The sequence below is a fragment of the Triticum urartu genome, chromosome 4A (genome assembly GCF_056163025.1).
Source record: "Triticum urartu cultivar PI428250 chromosome 4A, HENAU_Tu73, whole genome shotgun sequence".
Taxonomy (NCBI): Eukaryota; Viridiplantae; Streptophyta; class Magnoliopsida; order Poales; family Poaceae; genus Triticum; species Triticum urartu.
This window is the reverse complement of record NC_141876.1, coordinates 90,226,132-90,252,984: the sequence shown is the minus strand read 5'-3', so window position 1 is coordinate 90,252,984 and position 26,853 is coordinate 90,226,132. Positions and strand designations below refer to the sequence as shown.

The 26,853-nt window shown below is 46.5% G+C and overlaps 1 protein-coding gene across 1 annotated transcript; it reads left to right on the top strand.

The window, feature by feature from the left end:
* Positions 1 to 8,396: 8,396 nt before the first annotated feature.
* Positions 8,397 to 17,430, top strand: LOC147974919 (uncharacterized). The gene is made up of 8 exons (XM_087520200.1): positions 8,397 to 8,435; positions 9,126 to 10,452; positions 11,019 to 11,400; positions 11,489 to 11,689; positions 11,791 to 11,881; positions 11,970 to 11,996; positions 17,222 to 17,293; positions 17,365 to 17,430. The coding sequence occupies exons 1-8, from the start codon at positions 8,397 to 8,399 to the stop codon at positions 17,428 to 17,430; spliced, it is 2,205 nt and encodes a 734-aa protein (XP_087376326.1).
* Positions 17,431 to 26,853: the final 9,423 nt, after the last annotated feature.

The following is a 26,853-nucleotide window of genomic DNA, read 5'->3' as shown; positions in this document are numbered from 1 at the left end:
TTACGTCAACTTCGAAAAGAATTTTTGAGGATAGCTCCGGGAGAATTAGAAGAGTCAGGTAAGATCCTAGAAAAAGACCTGTGAATTAGGGCCCACTAAAAAGATACACCGTTGAACGATGTAAAAGGGAGATTGCACCAGTTGAATTAAATGGCTTGAATGAGATAACATCCTCGAAAGAGCTTGAACGAATGTAGAGTGGAAACACGAATCTTCGAGATATCTTGAGCACTCCGGAGCAATTGAATAGTGAGAAGTGGATGATTACGAGGTGCACCGGCATAAGAAAAGCATTGGGCAAAAGAAAAGACTATGCTCAAAACCAAAGCTTCAATTGAATCCACCGAAGAAGGAAAAAAATGAAGAATGATGAACTTGAGGTTCCGTTAGGATCTTCATGAGAATCACCGGGTAAGGACATTGACGGAAAAGAATGGAGAGACATCATATTCATAAGATAGATACTTGATTAAGATATCCGAGTCCTTGAAGAAAAAGGGTGGGAGGGCGGGTAAAACAAAGGCAAATCAAGACAGACGAAACAAATCACGTTGAGAAGGCTTGATAATTGATCTTGAGAATGTTGAAGTGATCGGATCCACTTGAAGAGAAACACGCCAGTGAAAAGGGATTGATATGGCAATCTCGATTATCGAGAAGGATTAGTATTCACATCGAAGTATGAGAACACCATTTGGGGAAGGTATGGAATCAACATTTGACTTTGAAGCAACTCGAATACCACAACTCAAAACAAAAACAAAGGATTGGCTTGCAGAATAAGCCAGAACAAACATATGATAGAGATTTCGTCCGAAGTTTTCATGGTGTGCCTACAAGGGCTCGATCGTACAGCACCATCATGTACAAGGCAGTGCACATGACATACAAAGCGTCCCTGAGTCGGCATAGCCAAGGACTCTTTAAGACACAACGAGACTACTGTAAAACCAACCATGGATAGGTGGACCACTAGACGTCGAACCGCAATTTCATATCATACATCTGACGGAAATATATCCTAAGAGCCACTTGAATTCCCACTTATAAACTCCCGAAATTTTCCGGTTATGCAATCAGGTGTTGGGGATACAGGGGAAGCATAATATCTCACCCAAAACTAACAAATCCTACATCCAACTGTATCCGTCCTTCAACACATAACCAAGAAACCTTCGGAAATCGTTTACCTCAACCTTCGAAAAGCATCCGTTATACGAGTTATGGCAATACTCCCGAACTCCCGCCCCAGTACTGGGTGGCGCCGAGGTTATCTCACCAACAACTGCATAAAAGAGATTTTCAATGTCAGCGAAACTCAGGTATTCCAAAACTGCAACGATAAAATTGTGACGACAACACCTCGGAGCTCAACTCCCCGGGACACTGCCACAACCCCTAAATGTCAGGAGGCACCAAGAACAATGTTCTCGTCACAAAACCATCGGAACGATTCCAAGATACCCGCGTGATCCTAAAAAAATTAGTGAAATTTGAGAAGAGAAGAGTCAAAACTTTACGTCAGGATGCCTCACCAGAGCGACGAAGGGACTGAGGAGTAAAAGAATCCTACTCTCCGATATATATAATCCTAAATGACTCAAAACATTTTTCTAGACTCAACAACGCCAGCGATTCGATCAAGCAGGGGGCTTTTAAGGTCAGGGAAGGCTCTGATACCAACTTGTAACGCCCTCGATGCGGCTATATCTCCCACGTGTCGAAGCACGACTTAGAGGCATAACCGCATGGAAAGCAATGTCGCAAGTGAGGTAATCTTCACAACAACCCATGTAATAAAATAAGGGAAAGAGATACATAGTTGGCTTACAGTCGTCACTTCACACAATACATGAATAAAGCATTACATCATCCAGATACACTCAAGGTCCGACTACAGAACCAAAATAAAAGAAGACTACCCCAAATGCTACACAGATCCCCGATCGTCCCAACTGGGCTCCACTACTGATCGACTGAAACGAGACAACACAACGAACAAGATCTTCATCGAGCTCCTCCTTGAGCTCGGTTGCATCACCTGCACGGTATCATCGGCATCTGCAAACTGGTTTTGGAAGTATCTGTGAGTCACAGGGACTCAGCAATCTCACACCCTCGCGATCAAGACTATTTAAGCTTGTAGGAAGGGTAAAAGGTATGAGGTGGAGCTGCAGCAAACGGCTAGCATATTTGGTGGCTAACATACGCAAATGAGAGCGAGAAGAGAAGGCAAAAGCACGGTCGAGAATCTATGATCAAGAAGTGATCCTAGACTACTTATGTTCAAGCATAACTCCAACACCGTGTTCACTTCCCGGACCCCGCCGGAAAGAGACCATCACGGTTACACACGCGGTTGATACATTTTAATTAAGATATGTTTCAGGTTCTCTACAACCGGACATTAACAAATTCCCATCTGTCCATAACCGCGAGCACGGCTTTCGAAAGTTCAAAACCCTGCAGGGGTGTCCCACCTTAGCCCATCACAAGCTCTCACTGTCAACGAAGGATATTCCTTCTCCCAAGACAATCCGATCAGACTCGGCATCCCAGTTACAAGACATCCTCGACAATGGTAAAACAACTCCAGCAAAGCCGCCCGAATGTGCCGACAAATCCCGATAGGAGCTGAACATATCTCGTTCTCAGGGCACACTCAGATGAGACTAGCTATGAGTAAAACCAACCCTCAAGTTTCCCCGAGGAGGCCCCACAGGCAGCTCAGTTCGGACCAACACTCAGAGGAGCACTGGCCCAGGGGGGTTAAAATAAGATGACCCTTGGGAGCGCGACTCCCAAGGGAAAAGTAGGTGGTGGTGAGGCAAATGGTAAAACCAAGGTTGGGCCTTGCTGGAGGAGTTTTATTCAAAGCGAACTGTCAAGGGGTTCCCATTATAACCCAACCGTGTAAGGAACGCAAAATCTGGGAACATAACACCGATATGACGGAAACTAGGGCGGCAAGATGGAACAAAACACCAGGCATAAGGCCGAGCCTTCCACCCTTTACCAAGTACATAGATGCATTAATTAAATAAGAAATATTGTGATATCCCAACAAAATATCCATGTTCCAACAAGGAACAAACTCCAATCTTCACCTGCAACTAACAACGCTATAAGAGGGGCTGAGCAAAGCAGTAACATAGCCAAACAATGGTTTGCTAGGACAAGGTGGGTTAGAGGCTTGGCTTAACAATATAGGAGGCATGATATAGCAAGTGGTAGGTATTGCAGCATAGGCATAACAAAAGTGCGGGCAACTAGCAAGCAAAGATAGAAGTGATTTCGAGGGTATGGTCATCTTGCCTGAGATCCCGCAAGGAAGAAGAACGAGTCCATGAAGAAGACAAACGGTCATAGTCGAACGCTTCCTCACAAACGCGACGTTATCGGAACCAACCCGAAGAAGCAACACAGGAAATAAGCACACAACATAGTAAACAACCATCACATAATCATGGCATGATGCACAATCAAGTATGATGCATGTCCGGTTTAAATATGCATGGCATGGCAAAGTGCACAAGCAAAACTACAAGTTAAGTGGAGCTCAATATGCAACGAGTTGCATATTGACGAAACACCACGCGACTTATTTAGTTCTCTCTCGTTTATGTACCCAACAAGATTAAATGTTGATTAACATGGCAAGAGGTGAAGCATAAGAAAAACTATCTAACTAGGCAAGTTTAAATGAGGCCGGAACAACAAACAACAAGTTCGGAAACTCCTCATGTGCATATTTTAGGTTTTGGTACTGTTCTGCCCTAAACCATATTTTAGAGTTGTTAAACATGCAAAGTGAAGCCACCATGTTAAACTAGGCATTTTTCCGCCCCATTTACATATAAAGTTTGTTAAGTTCGGAGCTACGGTTCACTACTAGGGAAAACCTTATACACAGAATCTTAGCAGCAGCGCGGCATAAAAACAGGCGCTGCTACTAAGTAGTAGCAGCGCGGCTATGGAAAGCTCGCTAGTGGTGCAAACTTAGCAGTAGCGCGTGACGCTTAAACCGCGCTGCTACAAAAATCCACCGACAGTACACAACGACATAAGTTTACCAGTAGCGTGGCACCAAGGAGCGCGCTGCTGCTAATGCCATAGTAGCAGCATGCTTTTTTGTCACCTCGCTGCTGCTAATTTTGAAATTGTGCACAGGGTTGGCCTGTTTAGCAGTAGCGCGTGACAGGAAAGCGCGCTATTGCTACGCTCTTAGCAGCAGCGCCCTTTCTCTCCCGCGCTACTGCTAAGACGCAGCACCCACCACCTTTTCCACCTCCCCTCCCCATCTCCTCTCCTCCCTTTCCCCTACCTCCCACATCCTCCCTCTCTCACTCTTCTTCTTCCTCAATACTTCTCCCCCATTACTCTCCCTCTTCTACCTACCATTCTCTCTCTTCATTACTCCTAGCTATAACTACACCACCTCCATTAATTCATCTCCTTTCTCTTTTTCCTCCCCCCTCCACTAGTTGAAGTTGTCTCCTCCCAAATTAGCTAGCTAGGTAGATGTAGCATTTAGTTAAGTGACATATTTGCCCCCTAACTAGATCTTTCTTTGTCAAGAAGAGCTTTGTGCACTTTTGACCTCCCTACATCATCATCTCCACCGTGTGCTCGATCTTGAGATAGAGGTGTGATTAATATTTCATGCTTTTGCAAAATGGAAATATATGTTCCTATTTTGTATACACACTTAATTAGCCATTATTATGCATGGGTCCAATGATGTAATATATATATATATATATATGTTCCTATTTTGTATACACACTTAGCCATTATTATGCAAGGGTCCAATGATGTAATATATATGTTCCTATTATGCTGAGGAAAAGAAAAAGGGAAACTGGTTATAGCAGTAGCGCTTTAGTGAAAAAGAGCTACAGCTAATCAAGGTAGCAGTAGCGGTTTCTGTAGAAAATCGCTATAGCTGCTCGTAATAGTAGTAGCGCGTTTTGTGTAAATGCGCTACTGCTACGTCCACTTAACCCAAAATTCTCCCTCTCCCTGCTTAATCCCGCCTCTTTTCCCCCAAATCCCCACTCTCTCTTCCCCGGCCCCGTCGCACCGCCACGCCCGCCCCCGACCCCGCCGCCCCCGACCCCGCCGCGCCCGACCCCGCCGTGCTCGCCCCCGACCCCCCCGCCCCCGACCCAGGCGCGCTCGCCCCCGGCGCCGGCGCTCGCCCCCGACCCGTTGGCCCTCGCCTCCCTCCTCTGCTTCCTCCCCTCCCAACCTCGGCCGTCGTCGGGCCTGCCTCCTCGCCCTGCACCCTCTGTAAACCACCCCCCCTCTCTCTCTCTGCTAGCTAGGGTTAATTTACTTAGGTTTAAGTTATGTTAATTAGGTTATCTATTTAGTTATGAATTTAGATAGGTTTCAAAATTTGCTGAATTTATATGCAAATTTGAACTGGACATGTGATATGTGGATATGTCATGTTTTGGACATGTCATGTTTTGGTAAATGATCCGAGTTGCCTATGTTACGCCGGAATGTTGATTCATTTCCATTCCGGTGAATTTCAGGCGCTCGATATGTCCATTTTTTAGCAAAGGTCATGCCGAAATTTCCCGTGAATAAAGGCATGATTTGTGCTACATAGTTGGCATATCGAGTGCTGGCACATAGATTTCTTTTTTATCTCATTTCTCATTTATTCATACTTTTAGAAATAAATGAGGACACTTAATCATAGGAAACATGTCGAACAACGAAGAAACTGGGCCTTCTGACCAAGATGCAGACGAGATGGATTATGAGGGTGAACAAGACTACCTCGACTTTTTGACTGCTAAGCAAGGTTTGCAGGTCCGCCACGATGATGGTACTGACACCGACACCGACACCGATGGCTCCGGCACCGATGGCGGCGCCGAGACCGGTGGGGAAGGTACCGCCGCGGAAAATACCGGCGCCGATGCCTGTACCGAAAAGAGGCATAAGAAGCAGAGGATACGAAAACCTAACAAATTAGGGATTGGATGACTTGTGATCATGACGAGACTATTTGTATGTTTATGCTATGATTACATTTGTGGTCTCGCAGGCATTTATATGTGTATCATGATGACATTTGTATGTGCTAAAGATTCTTCTATAAAGCCTGTTCAAATACAGAACAAATATGCCGAAAAAAACAAAAAACTACTAAAATTAGCAGTAGCGAGTGGAGAAAAGTTAGCAGCGGCGCGGTTGTAGCAGTAGCGCGCACAGGGGAAGCGCGCTATAGCTATTAGCAGTAGTGAGGTTCCTTTAAGCGCGCTGCTGCAACACTTGTGTAGCAGTAGCGCGGGTGGACCAGTGCTACTGCTATACATTAGCTTTAGCGCCTTATTAGTAGCGCCGGCCCCCGCGCTACTAAAAGGCCGAAAACCCATGCTGCTGCTAGGCTTTTCCCTAGTAGTGGTTAATTAGTTATGAATTAAAGCATTTTAACATGACATATGAGCAAATTTAACCAAACAACATTTTAAACATAGATGAAAGTGGCAAATTATTAATCTACACAAAATTCTAAGAAAGTTTCATATATTAAGTTTTTACATGTGATGCTTAGTTTGTGAGTTAAAATATGCATGAAGTTTAGGGACCTTTGTGTAAAACTGTCGTCTCTGGAATAAGGAAAAATTCACAGATCTGTAAAAAGACACAAGTGGGCCGAAATTGCTGGGCGCAGGATGGTATGCAGCGCACAGGGCGGGGAAAAAAGTGGCTTCTCACATTGGGCCAACGGGCCGAAGGGGAAGCAGAGCGGTGGGCCGGCGGATCTGGCGAAGAGGAGCTGGGCCTTGGAGACCGAGCGGGGACAGGCCGGGGCGTGCGGTGGCCCACGCGGGCGAGAGGGGAGAACGTCGGCATCGTCCTTCTCCCGTGCTCCTCATAGGCAGAAGAACAAGGCGGCGACGCGACAAAACTCCGGCGACAGCGGGGTTCGTTGAAGCTGGAGAGGCCGGGAACGGGTTGCGGGGCGGATCCGGCAAGGGCGGGGCTGACAGAGGCCGGATCTGGCCGGAGGAGCCGACTCCGGGGCGCGGAGGCGAGAATCCATGGCGGCGGCGGCGGTTTCCTGCGGGGAAGAGAGAAGAGCAGGGTGAGGGAGAGAGGCAGGATGGTGAGGAGGGAGAGGGCGACGGGGCACTGGCCTGGCGGCGGAGCGCCCGTGGTCGACGGCCGGCGCGAGGAACGGCGGCATTCCGGTGGCCTTGGGCGACAGGGACAAACGGGAGGTGCACGGCGACGAGCTCGGGATCGAGCGGACGAGCTCGGGGACGAGCCACGGGCTGCGGCGGTGGGATCCGGGCCGAGCGGGCCGTGAATGGGCCGAGCGGGCCCGCGCGATGGGAGGCACGGCTGGAGCGACGGGGAGCCAAGTGGCGGCCTGCGGTAGGCCGATCCGGCGGCTGGGTGGCGGCGCAGCCACTGGGACGCTGCCAAGTGGCGCTGGTGAGGTGGCTGGCACCGGATTTGGAGGGGGAAGGCGGCTGGTGGCACGGAATTTGAGGAGGGAGGCGGCAGGGAGGTAGGGGAAGGGCTAGGCTGCCAAATTTGGAAGGGGTTGTCCATATATAGGCAGGGATGGCTAGGGTTTGGGTTTAGGGGGGTTTTAGGAGCGTTTCGGAGCTTCCGATCGCGATCTGACGGTCCGGAACGAAGGGGGGTTTAGGTGGGCTGCAGGTGGGTTGTGAAAAGAGGTTGGGCTGAGATGAGAGGAGAGGAGTGCAGCCCGGCAACTGTTTCCGTAGACCGAAAACGTCCGACGTTTGTCCGGCTATAATGCCACTATAGTTTAACGGTTGGGCTATCAAACAAACTCCGAATGCGATGAAACTTGGCAGGCGTTCTATCTACACTATAATAAGACCACACACCAACTTTCAACCCAATCCGAGAAAATTTTTCAGCCACTTATAAAATACTATTACGGACATGCCGCGGGCGCGTGCAAGTGTGTCTGGGCTCAGAACGGACAACGGAGAGAACTGGAAGATCCGGACGGATGCAAGTTTTGAAAACATGTTGATGCAATGCGGATGATGACATGGCAAGATGCAACACGCAAGCGAAAGACACGGCAACGATGGCGAATAACTGGAAGACACCTGGCACAACGGTCTCGGGGCGTTACACCGGCGGCCGAAGTAACAAGTAGGGGCCGCTCGCCTTGCCCATGACCTCGCTGCAGGTGACCTCGCCCACGGCCTCGCGGCGGAAGCAACTAGCAGGGGCGGAGGCAGGGCGGGGCCAGCAGTGGAGGTAACCAGCAGGGGCGAGGGTGGAGGCAGGGGTGGCTGCCGAAGTGACCAGCAGGGGCGTGGGCGACCTGCGGTGGTGGGGTCGGGCGTAGGAACGATGCCCACGCGGGGAGAGGCTCGCCGAGCATGGTGGACTCGCCGCCGCCGCAAGCAGACCTCAACCATGTATGCACTCCTCTCCTCCCCCTCTCCTCTCTCTCTCTCCTCTCTGTTGATGTCATTGATTTGATGTAGATCTGTTACAAGAATCTCCACACACACACACACACACTGATTTGATGTAGGTTTGTTGTAATCTTGGAAAAATCTCCACACACACGCACTACACTGATTTCATGAATTTGCTAGAAATTGTGAAGAGAATTTCTGTTGATGAAATTTTTAGGAGAATTGATGTTGATGAAATTGTTAAGAATTCTTTTTTAATTTAGTCAATTCATAGTGGTAAATTATGTTGTCATCTATCAATAGAACAGAGCTCTCTCTTCTATTTTGTCCAAGAGTAAATTGTGTTGATGAAATTGATGTTGTTCTTTCCCTGAAATAGGATCCTGAAATTACTGTTGCTCTTTGTTCTAAATTCCTGATTTATTTTGTCCATGAGTAAATAATGAATGTTGAGTAAATAGGATCCTGATCCATTTGACTGATTCATGCCATGAGTGAATATTGAATGCTGATTTATTTTGTCCACCAAGTTGGACTAAAGTAGTGAGAAATTGGAAATAGTTGAATGTTGTTGTTACGCAGTTAGCATATAAAGTTGGGTGCCATTACTTCCATCCATTTTCATTAATTAATGTTGATGCACTTAGATTGATTTGCTAAGTTGCAACAATTTGTTGTCTTTGGCAGATGGACAGAAGCTGGATTAGAAAAGGAGTTAGAAAGTTTTCGAAAGAACATATGAAAGGAGTTGATGATTTCATGGCATTTGTTCGGGAAAATTTTGCCAACGATGCTCACATTCTTTGCCCATGCTGCGAATGCCTCAACCGTTTAAGAATGGCTCAAGGAAGAGTGGAAGATCATCTGCTTCTTAATGGGATGTCCAGCACATATGATAGATGGATATATCATGGAGAACCTTTAGACAGTCAACCTCAACATTTTGAAGCCGATACAGAGGCCCCTCATATGATGGGTGGTGGTGATGCTGGCATTGATTTTATGGAAAAGGTTTTGCGAGATAATGTTGTTTTGGATGAAGAGGATGGGCATGAAGATGATAGGATTCCTAACCTATTGAAGGATTTGTACGATGCTAAAGATCGTGCTGGTGGACAGAAGTTGTTGTTTGCTGAGGTGTTAGAGGAGGCGAAGCGCGCAGCTCATGAAGGGGGTAAATTTTCAGGATTTACCTTCACCGTGAACTTACTCCTCATCAAGTCTTTCTACTGGATTAGCAATGCCGCATTCAACGCAATACTCCATCTTTTGAGCTTGCAATTCCCTGATAGTTGTGTTCCCAGATCTTATGATGAAGCATTGAGCATAATCCGCAGGCTGGGGTTAGGTTATGTGTCAATACATGTGTGCCCAAATAACTATGTCTTGTTTCGGAAGGATTTAGCAAAGCATGACAACTGTCCAAAATGCAATGCCTCTAGGTGGAAATATGTTGATGGGAAGAAGTCAATACCGGAGAAGGTACTGAGGCACTTTCCCTTAATACCAAGGCTGCAGCGGATGTTCATCTCGAAGAAATCATCGCGTGAGGTACAGTGGCACAAGCTGAAGCGGCAACTTGTGGACAATGAGCTGAGCCATCCAGCGGACGGAGAGGCATGGAAAGAGTTTGAACGTATACATTTAGATTTTCCTGCAGATCCAAGGAACATAAAACATGGCATTGCCACCGATGGGTTTAATCCGTTTGGGAACATGAGCATGTCTTATAGCATGTGGCCAGTTTTTGTGGTGCCGTACAACCTCCCAGCATGGGCATGCATGGATCAGTCCAACTTCATGATGTCATTGCTTATCCCGGGTCCAGAGTCTCCAGGAAAGGATTTTGATGTCTTTATGGAGCCCCTCGTAGAAGAACTACTCCAGCTCTGGACTAGTGTACCTACATACGATGCCTTGAGTCCGAAAGAAAAGTTCAATCTACATGCTGCAATCATATGGTCCATCCATGATTTCCCGGCTCTGCACACTCTGTCTGGGAGGATCACAGCGGGTTATCAGGCTTGTGTCCATTGTGACAAACACCCTTGCTCAAAGAGAATAAGGAGCAAGATCTAATATATTGGGCACCGCCGCTTTCTTCCCCGAAACCATCGCTGGCGAAGAAGCAAAGATTTTAATGGTGAGAATGAAACCCGTGACAAGCCAGCTGAATTCACTAAAGGAGAGCTGGAGCAACAACTTGAAAAGTTGAAAGATGTGAGATCAGGAAAGCTGGCAAAGAAAAGAAAGTGTGAGGAAGGTCAATGATGGGACCAGAGGTCTTGTTTGTGGGACCTGCCATACTGGGCTGATCTAAAATTAAGGCATAATCTCGATGTAATGCACATTGAGAAAAACATATGCGAGAATCTGCTAGGGATGTTTCTGAACATTGAAGGGAAGACAAAGGACACGGTTAGTTCTAGGCTTGATTTGTAGGACATGGGCATAAGAGAAGATTTGCATCTACAGCACAATGAAGATAAAGATTCATTTGAAATGCCACGAGCATGGTATACAATGAGTAAAGAACAAAAGCTTGCATTTTGTGAATTCCTAAGAGCGGTGAAATTCCAGATGGTTATGCTGCTAACCTAGCAAAGTGTTTTACTTCTGATGGATTCGAGCTTTCAGTACTGAAAACCCATGATTGTCACATCCTCCTCCAAAGGATTTTACCGGCGGGCCTCCGAGGAATCATGGACATGGATATATATGAAGCGGTTGCTGAGCTGGGAAGTTTCTTTAGAGAACTGTGCTGTAAAACACTCAAGTTAACTGTCCTGGAAAGACTTGAAAAAGAAATGCCAATTATTCTTTGCAAGCTCGAGAAGATTTTCCCTCCAGCTTTCTTCATCGTGATGGTCCATTTGGCGGTGCACTTACCAAAAGAGGCAATGCTTAGAGGCCCTGTGCAAATACGGTTGGATGTACCCAATCGAAAGAAGGCTGATTACTTGTAAGCGTTATGTGCGAAACACGGCAAGACCTGAAGGTTCAATTGCTGAAGCATATGTCGTTGAAGAGTGCTTGACTTTTTGCTCTAGATACTTTGGCGATGTGGAAACAAGCTGGAACCGGCCGGGCAAAAATAGAGAGCGGTCTGATTCGCAAAGTGGTGATGTCTCTGTTTTCAACCATGGTGTGAAATTTCTTGGAGCCTCACAATACTTGGAGGCTGGTGATGAGTATGACAAGATGGTTTGGTTTGTGCTCAGCAATTGCGCCGAGGTTCTACCATATATTGAGTACGTTATATCTTGTGCACTCATTATATATATATATTATTTTTTTGCTTGGGTTGGCACCAGCCTAATGTTTTAATTCACATGTTTTGTTGGCATTGCAGGAAATGCAAGGAAGAGTTAAATCAGGATGAAAGCAATATCCATGTTGATAAAAGGATTGCCAAGGGGTTTGCTAAGTGGTTTAAGAATCATGTGAGATCTTTAGCCACATGTTTTATGTTTTCTGTGTTATTCACCAATTGTTAAATACCATTGTTTGCTAAATGGTTTATTTGTGCAGATTGGAAAGTTGCATGAGGAGAAGAAGGTCAGTGATGATCTATTTGCTTTGGCATAATTACCGGATAAGCGAGTGAGAGTGTATTCAGTATGCATTGTTGACGGTGTCCGGTACCACACCGTTGACCGCGAGGAAAAAAGGAAGACATGGAATAGTGGAATCGTCACTGAGGGGTCACATGATCGTGAGATCATTGACTTCTATGGTCAGTTGAGAAGCATCATAGAGTTGCAGTACAACTCTAGTGGAGGCATCCATCGCTTGGTTGTCTTATTTCACTGTAAATGGTTTGAGCTTGGTTTGCAAGAAGAAGAGAGACTCTTTTGTCAAATATGATGGCCACTTCAAAAGCATCAACACTGCAAGGTGCTGGTATAAGAGTGATCCCTTTATTCTAACAACACAAGCAACAGTGGTGTTTTATCTGCCATACACTCTTTTGCACGGAAAATGGCGAGTTGTGCAAAACTTTGAGCATAGACACTTGTGGAGTGTGACTGAAACAGAAGTGGAAAAGGGCCCCGGTGATGGTGGACTAACATACCAAGATGATGACTCTACGGAAGTTCCGGTGCAAGCTGATGATGATTCTATGGAAGTTCCAGTGCAAAGTAGAGTGCGAAGGGACCGGGAACGTGTTATCGTTGGTGCTGCAACAGTTGAAGGCATCAAGAAAAGAAGAAAGGTGGTAGCAGATGGACATGAGAGCGAGGATGAGGAAAACTGGACTGATCATACTTTGCTGCAATATTGTAGTGATGATGAGGAAAACAGGAGTGGGCATAGAGTTCCTTGTTTTCGTATCGACGACAATGAGTAGCGAATGGACATTAAGGTAAATTTGGTCTCCTTGGTGATCCTTCTAACTCTCTATAGTTTTCCTTCTTGTGCATATGCATGGTGATCCTGATGTACTACAATTATCTCTAGGTAGCAAAATGCTTGAAGATGTGATGCTGTGATGTGATGTGAGAAGATACTGATGTAGTTGTTGGTTGTAATGTGATGCTGTTTTTGGTGAACTGAAGATGCACATGCTGTAGCAGATGCTGTTTTTGGTTGTGATGTGATGTTGTTTTGATGGCATGGAGCTGATGGCAAAATGAAGTTGTGTTCTGATGGCATGGAGCTGTTGTGCTCATAATGTTGTCAAAATGTTGTCTTGTAATGCAAAAGATTGCAAAATGATCATACAGAAGACTTTTTGAACATCTTTAGTTCAAGTTTTGGTGATCATTTAGTTCAAGTTTTGGTCAGATCATACAGAATGTTGTCTAGTAGTTTTTGTGATCATTTAGTAGTTTATTTGAACTGAAGATGCTATTTTAACTGAATTTTGCTTCAACTGAACCCATTTCATTGTGAGCAAAAAAATATGCGCCAGCGGGGACTCGAACCCACAACCGTGAGCTTGTTTCACTATGTTTCTACCACTGGGCTAGGACGAGACTATTAGTCTTCCACTCTATGCCAACCCTTTTGAATATATCAAACTAGTCAAGTATCAAGCACACACCTCACTGACAAGTGGGCCACTCGACCCACTCGCTGACAAGTGGGCCATTTTGCTATTGTACCCAAGCTACCAAAAATATGCGCGTGGCCAAAAACTATGCGTGCGGGGGGGCTCGAACCCACGACCGCGCGCTTAGTTCACTTGGTTTCTACCACTGGGCTAGGAATAGGTTGTTGGTTTTGTACTCTATGCCCACCCTTTTCAATATATCGACCAACTCGCTGACAATTGGGCCCGCTCCTCCTCCTATCCACTCTTTTCCCCACTCCCCCTCTCCACTCGACCCACTCCTCCTCTCCTCCGCCACCAGCTTCTTCCTCTCCCGCCGCCGCCGGCTCCTTGCTCTCACTAGTAGAAAATGGAGCTTTAGCGCCGGTTCGTAAGGGCCTTTAGTGCCGGTTCCATAACCGGCACTAAAGGGTGGGCACTAAAGCCCCCCCCCTTTAGTACAGAATGTTGTCTAGTAGTTTTTGTGATCATTTAGTAGTTTATTTGAACTGAAGATGCTATTTTAACTGAATTTTGCTTCAACTAAACCCATTTCATTGTGAGCAAAAAAATATGCGCCAGCAGGGACTCAAACCCACAACCGTGCGCTTGTTTCACTATGTTTCTACCACTGGGCTAAGACGAGGCTATTAGTCTTCCACTCTATGCCAACCCTTTTGAATATATCAAACTAGTCAAGTATCAAGCACACACCTCACTGACAAGTGGGCCACTCGACCCACTCACTAACAAGTGGGCCATTTTTCTATTGTACCCAAGCTACCAAAAATATGCGCGTGGCCAAAAACTATGCGTGCGCGGGGGCTCGAACCCACGACCGTGCGCTTAGTTCACTTGGTTTCTACAACTAGGCTAGGAAGAGGTTGTTGGTTTTGTACTCTATGCCCACCCTTTTCAATATATCAAACAACTCGCTGACAATTGGGCCTGCTCCTCCTCCTATCCACTCTTTTCCCCACTCCCCCTCTCCACTCGACCCACTCCTCCTCTCCGCCGCCACTGGCTTCTTCCTCTCGCACCGCCGCCGGCTCATTGCTCTCACTAGTAGAAAACGGAGCTTTAGCGCCGGTTCGTAAGGGCCTTTAGTGTCGGTTCCATAACCAGCACTAAAGGGTGGGCACTAAAGGCCCCCCCCTTTAGTACCGGTTCGGCACGAACCAGTGCTAAAGTGCCACCACGTGGCGTGAGCTCGCGCCCTGGTATGGTGGACCTTTAGTACCGGTTGGTAATTTTTTTTGAAAATTTTGGAAAAAAAAATTGCTTTTTTTTTATTTTTAATTTTTCTGAATTATTTGATGATTTAGTCTTTAATCACCTCTCTGAACTGCTCAAGTGTGGATCACTCATTCCAAATCGCCTGACTTCCCGGCCGGTCACCCATCCTCTCACTCCCCCAGCCTGAGCACGCTTAACTTTGGAGTTCTATTCCCCCTACATTCCAAGTCTGCACTTGTTGTTTTCCTGACAAATGTAAGCTGTCAATCCTATTAGCCCTCAGCAGTTTAGCTTGAGCATTAGGTCACACGTTTCACTGTTTGAGTTTGAAACTATTATTCTAAAAAATAGTAATTATTTAGTAACACTAATATTTCTTGAATAAGTTTGACCATAGTTTGACCACAGTTTGACCATAGTTTGACCAGATTTGACCAAAATTTAAAAAATTGAAATAATTATTTAGTAACACTAATATTCTTGAAGAATTATGTAGTAACATTAATACTTCTTGAATAAGTAGTTTGACCAGATTTAACCAATTTTTTAAAAAAAACTGGAATTTGACCATATCTTTTTTTTGTTTTGGAATTTGAGGATTCTAAAAAATTGCAAATAGGCCGTAGGCGGTCTCCATCGGATGCGTATTTTTGTGCTGAATTTTTTGATATATTATACGTTTTTTTTCCGACATCGTATGCAAAAGTTATAGCCGTTTTACATTTTCCCTACACTTTTTGCAAAACATGTCCAAATTTAAGTTTTCAAATTTTCCTAACTAGTAGATGTAGTAATATAACTACCTCTCTAAGGATTTTATTTTTTGAAGTTTTTATCATTTTCTTTTGATTTTTTCAGAACTGAAATGGCGACACACCGGGGGGGTAGAGTTTGAAAATTGCCCTATAGTGTCGGTTTGTGTCACAAACCAGTACTATAGGTCAGACCCCTTTAGTACCGGTTCGTGGCAAAAAACGGTACTAAAGGTTAGCCCTTTAGTACTGGTTTGTGACACGAAGCGGTACTAAACGGTACTAAAGGTTAGCCCTTTAGTACCGGTTTGTGACACGAACCGGTACTAAGGGTGATCGTGGGGCCCCGGCCTGACGCCAGCCTGCCATCACCCCTTTAGTACCGGTTCGTGGCACGAACCGGTACTAAAGGTTCAACACAAACCAACATTAATGCATAGCCGTTTGAACTGGAACTAATGGTACCATTAGTACCGGGCTAAAATCAAACCGGCACTAATGTGTCTCACATTAGGTCCTTTTTCTACTAGTGTCTCTCTCCGTCGCCGACTCTCCGTTGCCGTGGGTATGAATCTGCTTCCTCTTCCTCTTCCTATCTACTATTATGATAGATTAGGGTGATTCCATTGATTTTATTAGGGTTCTTGCCGCCGGATTAGGGTTTTATTAGGATGTTTTTTAATACATTTTTTGTTTAGGGTGATGGCGACGCCTCCCCTTCTCCTCCCCGGCGACTCTGCTTGTCCGACGCCTCCCTCGCGGCTTGCCCTACACCGCCGGCGACCACTTCTTCTCGGACTCCGGCATAGGTAAGCCATCCGCTTCATATCCTCTCTCCTTTCTCTTCTGCTCTAGGGTCTGAGAATCTAGGATTTGTTATGCATACTAGGCATCTATTGGTGGATTTAGGCATATTGTTCTTGGTGGATTTAGTATGCTCTGTTGGAGGATCTAGTGTGGTTGAATTGCTGTTTGATTACTATGTTGTTGCTGTTGGTAGTCACCTGACAACAATTAACTATTGATGTGGGTGTAATTAACTAAATTCTGTGGTAGATAGTGTGGTAGACATGTTGTTCTGTTGATGTTGAATTCTGTGGTTAATAAACTGAATTAACTGAATTTTGTTGCTGTTGAATTCTATGGTGAACATGCTGTTACTGTTGCCAGACTGCTGACAACAATTAACATGGCATGCATACAGCAATCCTGTTGCTGTTGCTGTGTAATTAACTCAACGTAACTAATGAGGAGTGATGACATGAATTCTGTTGCTGTTGCTGTGTAATTAACTGAATGTAACTGATGAGGAGTGTTTCTTTTGTTACTAGTTGTGGTTATTCTTGTTGACAAGTCTTGTGCTGTAGTGGGATTCATGCATATGCAGGTGTAGTGACCTGCATGAATATGGGCAGAGTAGTAGCAGCAGTAGATGCCAACTTTTGATATGCATGCATGCATTCTTGCTTGTTTATATTCTTTTAAACTGAACATGCTCAAGTATGGAAACATTACATTCTTCTCCAGCTTAGTGGCCAAGAAACATTACATTTATGGGTGTTGTTGATGTTGATGTTATTCTTCTACTCATTGCCCCTTTGCCAAGATAGAGTAGGAGAAAATTGAGGCCGTTGCCATTTATAGTAGTATTCCAAATTGAGGCCCTGGCAAACACATGTAGTAATTATTCTACTGTTTTGAAGTGCTTGTTTCCTATTTCTGTCCAGTCCTGTTGTTTAATTTACAATGCTGCTTTTCAGAGAAGTGAGATGGCTGGCTTGGAACGTTTCGAGTTCTTCGAGATCGTAATTGAGAAATCTTGCATTAGGCAGGTATATTTATCATCACTCTGCTGTCTAGTGCTTGATTGCCACAGTTAACCACTGCTTGACCCTCGCTGCAGAGGCTTCCTGACAAGTTTGCGAAGATGCTCGCCAGTCGTGAGCCCCACAAAGTGAAGCTGCAGTAGGCCGGCAGCGGGCTTCACACGCTGTGGGACATGTTGGTGGTGTTCGATGGTGAAGGCCACATGTACCTAGGGCCCGGCTGGGAGCATTTCGCCCGCGCCCATGAGCTACAGCTCGGGTACTTCCTTGTATTCCGCTACGACAGCAACGCCATGTTCACCATGAAGATGTTCAACAACACCACGTGTCGCATGTACTACCAGCACGACGACGATGCCAGTAAGCTCTCTTCCTCTCTTGTTCCTGTCCTTTTGGCTTCCTCTACCTGCACGATGACAACACCATGTTCACACTTTGTTGCATTTAGCCAGGCAATGGGAGCAGCAGCGGGGATGACGAGGAGCAGAGCGGGGATGACGAGGAGCAGCCTATTCTGGCTGACGACGACCATGCTATGATGGTGGCTGACGACGACCCTGCTATGGTGGTGGCGGATGACGACCTTGCTATGGTGGTGGCGGACGACGACCTCACGATGGTGGTGGCGGACGATGACCTTGCTATGGTGGTGGCGGACAACGACCTCGTGATGGTGGTGGAGGACGACGACCTTGCTATGGTGGTGGCGCCTGCAATCCCATAGCTTGGCGACAAGACCATGCCAATTGTGGTAGAGTAGTACATCCGCATTGGGATTCGCCACTCTGAGCACATCAGGTTGATGAAGGAGAAGAAGGAGGAGTGAAGATGTTAAGAAAATGAAGTGGCAATGTTAAACATGTTAGGTTTAAGCTTGTTAGTGTAATCTGAACATGTCAATGTTAAGTACGTCAGGTTTAATTTTGTGCATGCTCATGGGTGTTGTATGACAGTGTCATCTAAACATGTCAATTTCTTAACAATGAATATTCAGTTTGGTAATTGATGGAAATTGAAATTTTTTATGCATGCTCATGGATGAAAGATAAAATTATGGGTTTTTGTGCATGCTCATGTATGAAACAATATAAGTTTCATTTTTTGAATGCTAAAAACATGACTCAAACCCTAGCCACGGACGACCACCGTGATGAAATCCACCGGTTTTTGAAAACATCGTAAAAAAAGTCGAAAATTGTTTTTCATTTTTTCAATGCTAAAGACATGCGTTTTTCGTGAAGCGGCTACAAGGAGGGTCACCCCAAATGGCTCCATTCCATGTATATCTAAAAGTAGACCCTATTTTACGGACGGTCGCCAAAAAGTATGCATTTCCGACCCTCGTAGCTACTCCCGGCCATTCAGACCACCTTCGGCCGATTCAGCTGGAACCGGCTGGAATTTGAACTGCGGGTCCTCCATGGCTTGCCCATTATTTTCACTAAAAATCATTTTTAGCTTTACAGGTAGGCATTTCATCACAAAATCGACAAGATATTGGCACGGCTCAAACCCTAGCCACGGACGGCCGCCGTGATGAAATCGGCCAGTTTTTGAAAACACCGTAAAAAATTCAAAAAAAATCAAAAAAATGGGAGACCACCACGTCACATCATCAAATGTGGCCTACCAACTAGCAAAAATACTAAACTTGCAATACTGATGTTTTCTTGAAAAAGTGTTCTAAAAACGACCTACCATGAACGAAGATTCATGGCTTTCAAGCCAAACTAGCAATGATATGTCCGCATTCGATGAATAGTTTCTAATAATATGCTCAAATTTGGCGCATGCCGCCGTCTTGTGATGGCAAACAATGTTGCGAAAGTGAGGTTCCAACTATTTTAACAAAAACCATTTTTCATTTTTTAAATGCTGAAGACATGCCTTTTTCGTGAAGCGGCTACAAGGAGGGTCACCCCAAACCGCGCCATTCCATGTCTATCTCAAAGTAGACCCTATTTTACGGACGGCCGCCAAAAAGCATGCATTTCTGACCCTCGTTGCTACTCCCGGCCATTCAGACCACCTTCGGCCGATTCAGCTGGAACCGGCTGGAATTTGAACTGCGGGTCCTCCATGGCTTGCCCGTTATTTGCACTGAAAAACATTTTTAGCTTCATAGGTAGGCATTTCATCGCAGAATCGACAACAAATTGGCACGGCCCAAAGCCTAGCCACGGACGGCCGTCGCGACAAAATCGACCAGCTTTTGAAAACACCGTAAAAATTTCAAAAAAAATCAAAAAAATGGGAGACCACCGCGTCACATCATCAAATGTGGCCTACCAACTAGCAAAAATACTTTACTTGCAATACGAATGTTTTCTTGAGAAAGTGTTCTAAAAAACGACCTACCATGAACGAAGATTCATGGCTTTCAAGCCGGACTAGCAATGATATGGCCACATCCGATGAATAGTTTCTGATAATATGCCCAAATTTGGCGCATGCCTCCGTCTTGTGATGGCAAACAATGTTGCCAAAGCGAGGTTCCAACTTGTTTAACAAAAAACCCGTTTTTCATTTTTTGAATGCTGAAGACATGCGTTTTTCGTGAAGCGGCTACAAGGAGGGTCACCCCAAAGGGCGCCATTCCATGTCTATCTCAAAGTAGACCCTATTTTATGGACGGTCGCCAAAAAGCATGCATTTACGACCCTCATAGCTACTCCCGGCCATTCAGACCACCTTCGGCCGATTCGGCTGGAACCGGCTGGATTTTGAACTCCGGGTCCTCCATGGCTTGCCCGTTATTTTCACTAAAAATCATTTTTAGCTTCATAGGTAGGCATTTCATCACAGAATCGACAACAGATAGGCACGACTCAAACCCTAGCCACGGACGGTCGCCGCGATGAAATCGGCCGGTTTTTGAAAACACCGTAAAAAATCAAAAAAATGGGAGACCACCGCGTCACATCATCAAATGTGGCCTACCAACTAGCAAAAATACTAAACATGCAATACAGATGTTTTCTTGAAAAAGTGTTCTAAAAAACGACCTAGCATGAACGAAGATTCGTGGCTTTCAAGCCAAACTAGCAATGATATGGCCGCATCCGATGAATAGTTTCTGATAATATGCCCAAATTTGGTGCATGCCTACGTCTTATGATGGCAAACAATGTTGGCAAAGCGAGGTTCCAACTTGTTTAACAAGAAAAACCGTTTTTCATTTTTTGAATGCTGAAGACATGCGTTTTTCGTGAAGCGGCTACAAGGAGGGTCACCCCAAACGGCGTCATTCCATGTCTATCTCAAAGTAGACCCTATTTTACGGATGGTCGCCAAAAAGCATGCATTTCCGACCCTTGTAGCTACTCCCGGCCATTCAGACCACCTTCAGCCGATTTAGCTGGAACCGGTTGGATTTCGAACTGCGGGTCCTCCATGGCTTGCCCATTATTTTCACTAAAAATCATTTTTAGCTTCACAGGTAGGCATTTCATCAGAGAATTGACAACAGATTGGCATGGCCCAAACCCTAGCCACGGACGGCCGCCGCGACGAAATCGACCGGTTTTTAAAAACACCATAAAAAATTCAAAAAAAATCAAAAAATGGGAGACCACCGCGTCACATCATCAAGTGTGGCCTACCAACTAGCAAAAATACTAAACTTGCAATATGAATGTTTTCTTGAAAAAGTGTTCTAAAAAACGACCTACCATGAACGAAGATTCATGGCTTTCAAGCCGAACTAGCAAAGATATGGCCGCATCCGATGAATAGTTTCTGATACTATGCCCAAATTTGGCGCATACCTCTATCTTGTGATGGCAAACAATGTTGCCAAAGCGAGGTTCCAACTTGTTTAACAAAAAAACCATTTTTCATTTTTTGAATGCTGAAGACATCCGTTTTTCGTGAAGCGGCTACAAGGAGGGTCACCCCAAAGGGCGCCATTCCGTGTCTATCTCAAAGTAGACCCTATTTTACGGACGGACGCCAAAAAGCATGCATTTCTGACCCTGGTAGCTACTCCCGGCCATTCAGACCACCTTCGGCCGATTCAGGTGGAACCGGCTGGATTTTGAACTGCGGGTCCTCCATGGCTTGCCCGTTGAGGGAGTCCTGGATTAGGGTGTGTCTGGATAGCCGGACTATACCTTCGGCCGGACTCCTGGACTATGAAGATACAAGATTGAAGACTTCGTCCCGTGTCCGGAAGGGACTTTCCTTGGCGTGGAAGGCAAGCTTGGCGATACTGATATGTAGATCTCCTACCATTGTAACCGACTTTGTGTAACCCTAGCCCTCTCCGGTGTCTATATAAACTGGAGAGTTTTAGTCCGTAGGACACAGAACAATCATACCATAGGCTAGCTTCTAGGGTTTATCCTCCTTGATCTCGTGGTAGATCTACTCTTGTACTACCCATATCATCAATATTAATCAAGCAGGACGTAGGGTTTTACCTCCATCAAGAGGGCCCAAACCTGGGTAAAACATCGTGTCCCCTGCCTCCTGTTACCATCCGCCTAGACGCACAGTTCGGGACCCCCTACCCGAGATCCGCCGGTTTTGACACCGACATTGGTGCTTTCATTGAGAGTTCCTCTGTGTCGTCACTTTTAGGCCCGATGGCTTCTCCGATTATGTAACACCCTCGATGCGACTATAGCTCCCACGTGTCGGGGCACGACTTAGAGGCATAATCGCATTGAAGGCATTTGTCGCAAGTTAGGCAATCTTCACAACATCCCATGTAATATGAATAATAAAGGGGAGGAACATAGTTGGCTTACACTCGCCACGTCAATCAAGTACATAAATAACATTACATCATCCAAAAACACTCATGGCCCGACTACGACGCCAAAATAGAAGAAAACCCAACATGCGACAAGGCCCCGAATCAAACCCCAACTGGGCACCACTACTGATCATCAGGAAAAGACACGTAGTAACGCTGAGAGTCTTCGTCGAACTCCCACTTGAGCTCGTACTCGTCACCTGGAGCGGAATCACCTGGACCTGCATCTGGAGTTATAGTATCTGTGAGCCACAGGGACTCAGCAATCTCGCACCCTCGCGATCAAGACTATTTAAGCTTATAGGAATGGTAAGGCAATATATATGTGGAGCTGCAGCAAGCGACTAGCACATGTGGTGGCTAACTTATACGCAAAAGAGATCGAGAAGATGAGGCAAGGCACGAGCGTGAAAACTAGAAGAACAACCTGCGCAAGCATAACTCCCACACCGTGTCCACTTCCCGGACTCCGCCGGAAAGGGGCCATCACGGTAACACACTCAGTTGATTCATTTTAATTAATTAAAGTTCAAGTTATCTACAACCGGACATTAACAAATTCCCATCCGCCCATAACCACGGGCACGGCTTTCGAAAGTTCAATCCCTGCAGGGGAGTCCCAACTTAGCCCATGACAAGCTCTCACGGTCAACGAAGGAATAGACCTCCTCCCAAGACGTTCCGATCAGACTCGGTATCTCGGTAACTCAAGACACTTCGACAGGTTAAAACAAGACCAGCAACACCACCCGAATGTGCCGACAAATCCCGATAGGAGCTGCACATATCTCTTTCTCATGGCACACTCAGATGAGCAAGACGTCGGGTAGGCCAGCCCAGAGTTGCCCCTGGTATCCCCGGACATCGCTCGGTTGGACCAACACTCAGAGGAGCACTGGCCCGGGGGGGTTAAAATAAGATGACCCTTGAGTCTGCAGAACCCAAGGGAAAGAAAAGGCTAGGTGACAAATGGTAAAACCAAGGTTGGGCATTGCTGGAAAAGCTTTAATCAAGGCGAAATATCAAGGGGTTCCCATTATAACCCAACCGCGTAAGGAACGCAAAATCCGGGAACATAACACCGATATGACGGAAACTAGGGCGGCAAGAGTGGAACAAAACACTAGGCGAGAGGCCGAGCCTTCCACCCTTTACCAAGTATATAGATGCATTAAGATAACATAGCAATATAATGATATCCCAACAAGTAAATAAATGTTCCAACAAGGAACGCCTCCAATCTTCGCCTGCAACTAGCAACGCTATAAGAGGGGCTGAGCAAAGCGGTAACATAGCCAGTCAACGGTTTGCTAAGACAAGGTGGGTTAGAGGTTTGACATGGAAATTGGGAGGCTGACAAGCAAATGGTAGGCATCGTAGCATTGGCATAGCAAAAGAGCGAGCAAACTAGCATAGCAAAGATAGTAGTGATTTCGAGGGTATGATCATCTTGCCTGCACAGTTGTCAGAGTTGACTAGATCCTCACAAGCAAACTCAACGGGCTCCTCGTTAGCGAACTCGTCTCTCGGCTCTACCCAAACAAGACAAACAAGCAACAAGGATACAATCAACCACGTGCAAGACCAAGCAATATGATGAAATGAAGATATGGTATGCGGGATGCAAAATGCAAGATATGACAGGAAATGCATGAACCTGGCCTCAACTTGGGATTCCAAGGGTTCCACTGGAAAGAGGGGATGAAATCGCTTGAAAACGATATAAAGAACGCCGGAATCTGAGTTACGGTTTGGAAATGGCAAGCATTTCAAAAATGACACCGGTCTGCGATTTACAGCAAGTAGGCATCTAAATGCAATGAAATGAACATGCTACAGCCACCAAACATGACAACAAAATACATGGAAGGGATGAACACAAGATGCTTAACAAAAGACTAGCACTGATCCATGGCCAATTCATCCATTATGAGGTTCAAACAAGCATGGCAAAAACGCAAATGCAAAACAGATCTCAGACTTGGTGAAATTAACACTTGTCTGAAATTTCAGATCACGAAGCCCTCTTCGGAGCAACAAAACAACATGATACATGACCTGATTAAGACAAGTAAGAACATGGCATGGAGCTACTCAACAAGCTTAACAAAAGACCCAAAGTGACCTGGGGCCAAAAGGGTCCACAAAATATACTAACGGGCACACGAACATAGCTAAAACACAATCAGTTTTCAGACTTAGTGAAAACTGAGACATGCTGAAATATAACTCACGAAGGCATGTAAACGAGCTCGATGCACTCACTACGGTGCAAGTCATGGCAATGCAAGCATACATATATAAATAAGGCACAAAATACAAGCTAGACATGGCAAGAACAATGGCATAGCATGCACGGATCAACTACAATAGCATCGGCAAAATCGCAAACAAGTTGACGATCTGCCCAGATTCACAACGAAGCAAAAGTAGAGCTCGATTGACTCAAGCTAGGGTGCTCCATAATTTCAAAAAAAGACATTGATGGATAGAGCATAACATGATTAGCAAAACTCATTCACTGATCATCCTCAAAAGAGGCACGGATCACTAGGAAATAGCATGAACATATGGCATCATGAACTAAATAATCCCAGACTTAGTGAAAACTACTAAGTCCCTGAAAACAGATTTACCAGGTGCCTCACTTTGCAAGCTTGCACAAGTCACCACACACATCACAAAAATGCATGGGTTGCACCTCTGGAAAGAAGACAAAATCCTTAACAAAACATATGAAGGACTCACAGGCATAGCATGCACACAATAATCATGGCAAAAATGACAAAAGTCTAAGATGAACTAGCAGATCTGACAAATAACTCACGAAGCCCTCTTCTAACAGCATTTTGGGCATCAAGATGAGCTCAAATGAAAATGATGCAATGGAATGAAATGATGTACTCTCTGAGTTGAACATTTTGATATGCTATATGCCCAAATCGGAGCTAGGATGCAAAGTTACGGAGCCTCGAACATAGGCACATGGATCTGCAGATTTCAGGACTTAGACGAAATTTATACCCTGTGCAAAAAGTCAACGGGACGAGGGTATCCCGGGACGGTGGGATCCGGGCGGCGGGGCTGCGTTTGGATCGGGGAGTGGGTGGATCTGATCCCACTCCCGGATCGGATCCGGCCCGGGGCTGAGGAGGCCAGCGATGGCCGACGGCGGTGGCGGTGCGGGACGGCGCCGGCGACCCGGCCGGCGAGGTCCGGCGAGAGGGCGCGGTCGCCGGTGCGCCCAGGCAGCAGCGAGGAGCCGAGGCGAGGCGCGGCGCAGGCGGCGGGCGGCGAGCGGCGACGGGCGGCGGGCGGCGAGCTCCGGCGGGAGGCGGGCGGCGAGCTCCGGCGGGAGGCGGGCGGCGAGCTCCGGCGGGCGGCGAGCCGGAGTTGGAGAAGGCGGCGGCGGCTCGGGGAAGATGGCGGCGGGGCGCGGCGATGGAGGAGATGGGCCGCGGGGGCCCGGATCGGGCTTCGCGGGCTGGCGGCGGTGGAAGGCGGCGCCTGCCATGTGGCAGCTCGGGAGAGGGCGGCGGTGGTGTCCGGCCGGGTCGGACAATGTCCGGCGCGGCGCGGGGGCGATTTTAGGGTTTCGTGGGGGAGAAGAGATCCGAAATTCGGGGGGTCTATTTATAGGCATAAGTGGAGCTAGGAGAGTCCAAATGAGGTGCGGTTTTCGGCCACGCGATCGTGATCGAACGCTCTAGGACATGGAGCAGAGTTTGGTGGGTTTTGGGCCAAATTGGAGGGGTGTTGGGCTGCAACACACACGAGGCCTTTTGGGTCCCTCGGTTAACCGTTGGAGTATCAAACGAAGTCCAAATGATACGAAACTTGACAGGCGGTCTACTGGTAGTAAACCAAGGCCGCATGGCAAGTCTCGGTCCAATCTGGAAATGTTTAATCCCCACACACGAAAGTAGGCTAGAAATGACCACCGGAGGAGAACGAAGCGCCGGAATGCAAAACGGACAACGGGGAAAGTGCTCGAATGCATGAGATGAACACGTATGCAAATGCAATGCACATGATGACATGATATGAGATGCATGACAAAGAAAACAACACACAGAGACAAAGACCCGAACCCGAGAAATAAATATAACTTAACGCCGGAAACGGCAAGAGTTGGAGTACAAATAGGGAAAGTTACATCCGGGGCGTTACAGATTATCAACAGCGATGCGATCCAGGGTGAGACCTTTCTCCACGGACAGATCTTCTTATTCGGCGGCTTTGCACTGCGGGCCAATTCGCTTGGCCATCTGGAGCAGATCGAAAGCTACGCCCCTGGCCATCATGTTAGATTTGGAAGTTTGAGCTACACGGCCGACCTCCGCGGAGACTTGATCTTCGACGGATTCGATCCACAGCCGAGCACGCCGCACTGTCTCGATGGGCATGATCTAGCTCTGCCGCCGAACAGTGCCCTGGAGGCCGCACCCGCATCAGCTCCGACCCTTAATTCGGAGCCAACTATGCCAATCGAGGATGGGTGGTTGGACACCGCCTCGGGGGGCTGCAATCTCTAAGGAGATCGAGCTGAACACCAGCCCTATTCTCTGCGAAGCCCATGACTCCAAGGAGCCGGACTCCTCTCCAGACTCCAAGCCCTCCGCGCCCCTACCGATCAAACCCGATTGGGCGCTGATCATGGAGTTCACCGCCGCGAAAATCTTTCAGCACTCGCCCTTCGGCGATATTCTGAATTCACTAAAGTCTCTCTCTTTCTCAGGAGAGCCCTGGGCGGACTACGGTCAGCAAGGTTGGGATGCGGACGATGAGGAAATTCAAAGCCCACCCA

Coding starts and splice junctions, on each gene's coding strand:
- LOC147974919 (XM_087520200.1), top strand. CDS start 8,397: ATGGTGGACTCGCCGCCGCCGCAAGCAGACCTCAACCAT. Junction 10,453..11,018: donor GTCTGGGAGGATCACAGCGG/GTTATCAGGCTT, acceptor GTGAAATTCCAG/ATGGTTATGCTGCTAACCTA. Junction 17,294..17,364: donor AGAAATCTTGCATTAGGCAG/GTATATTTATCA, acceptor CCCTCGCTGCAG/AGGCTTCCTGACAAGTTTGC.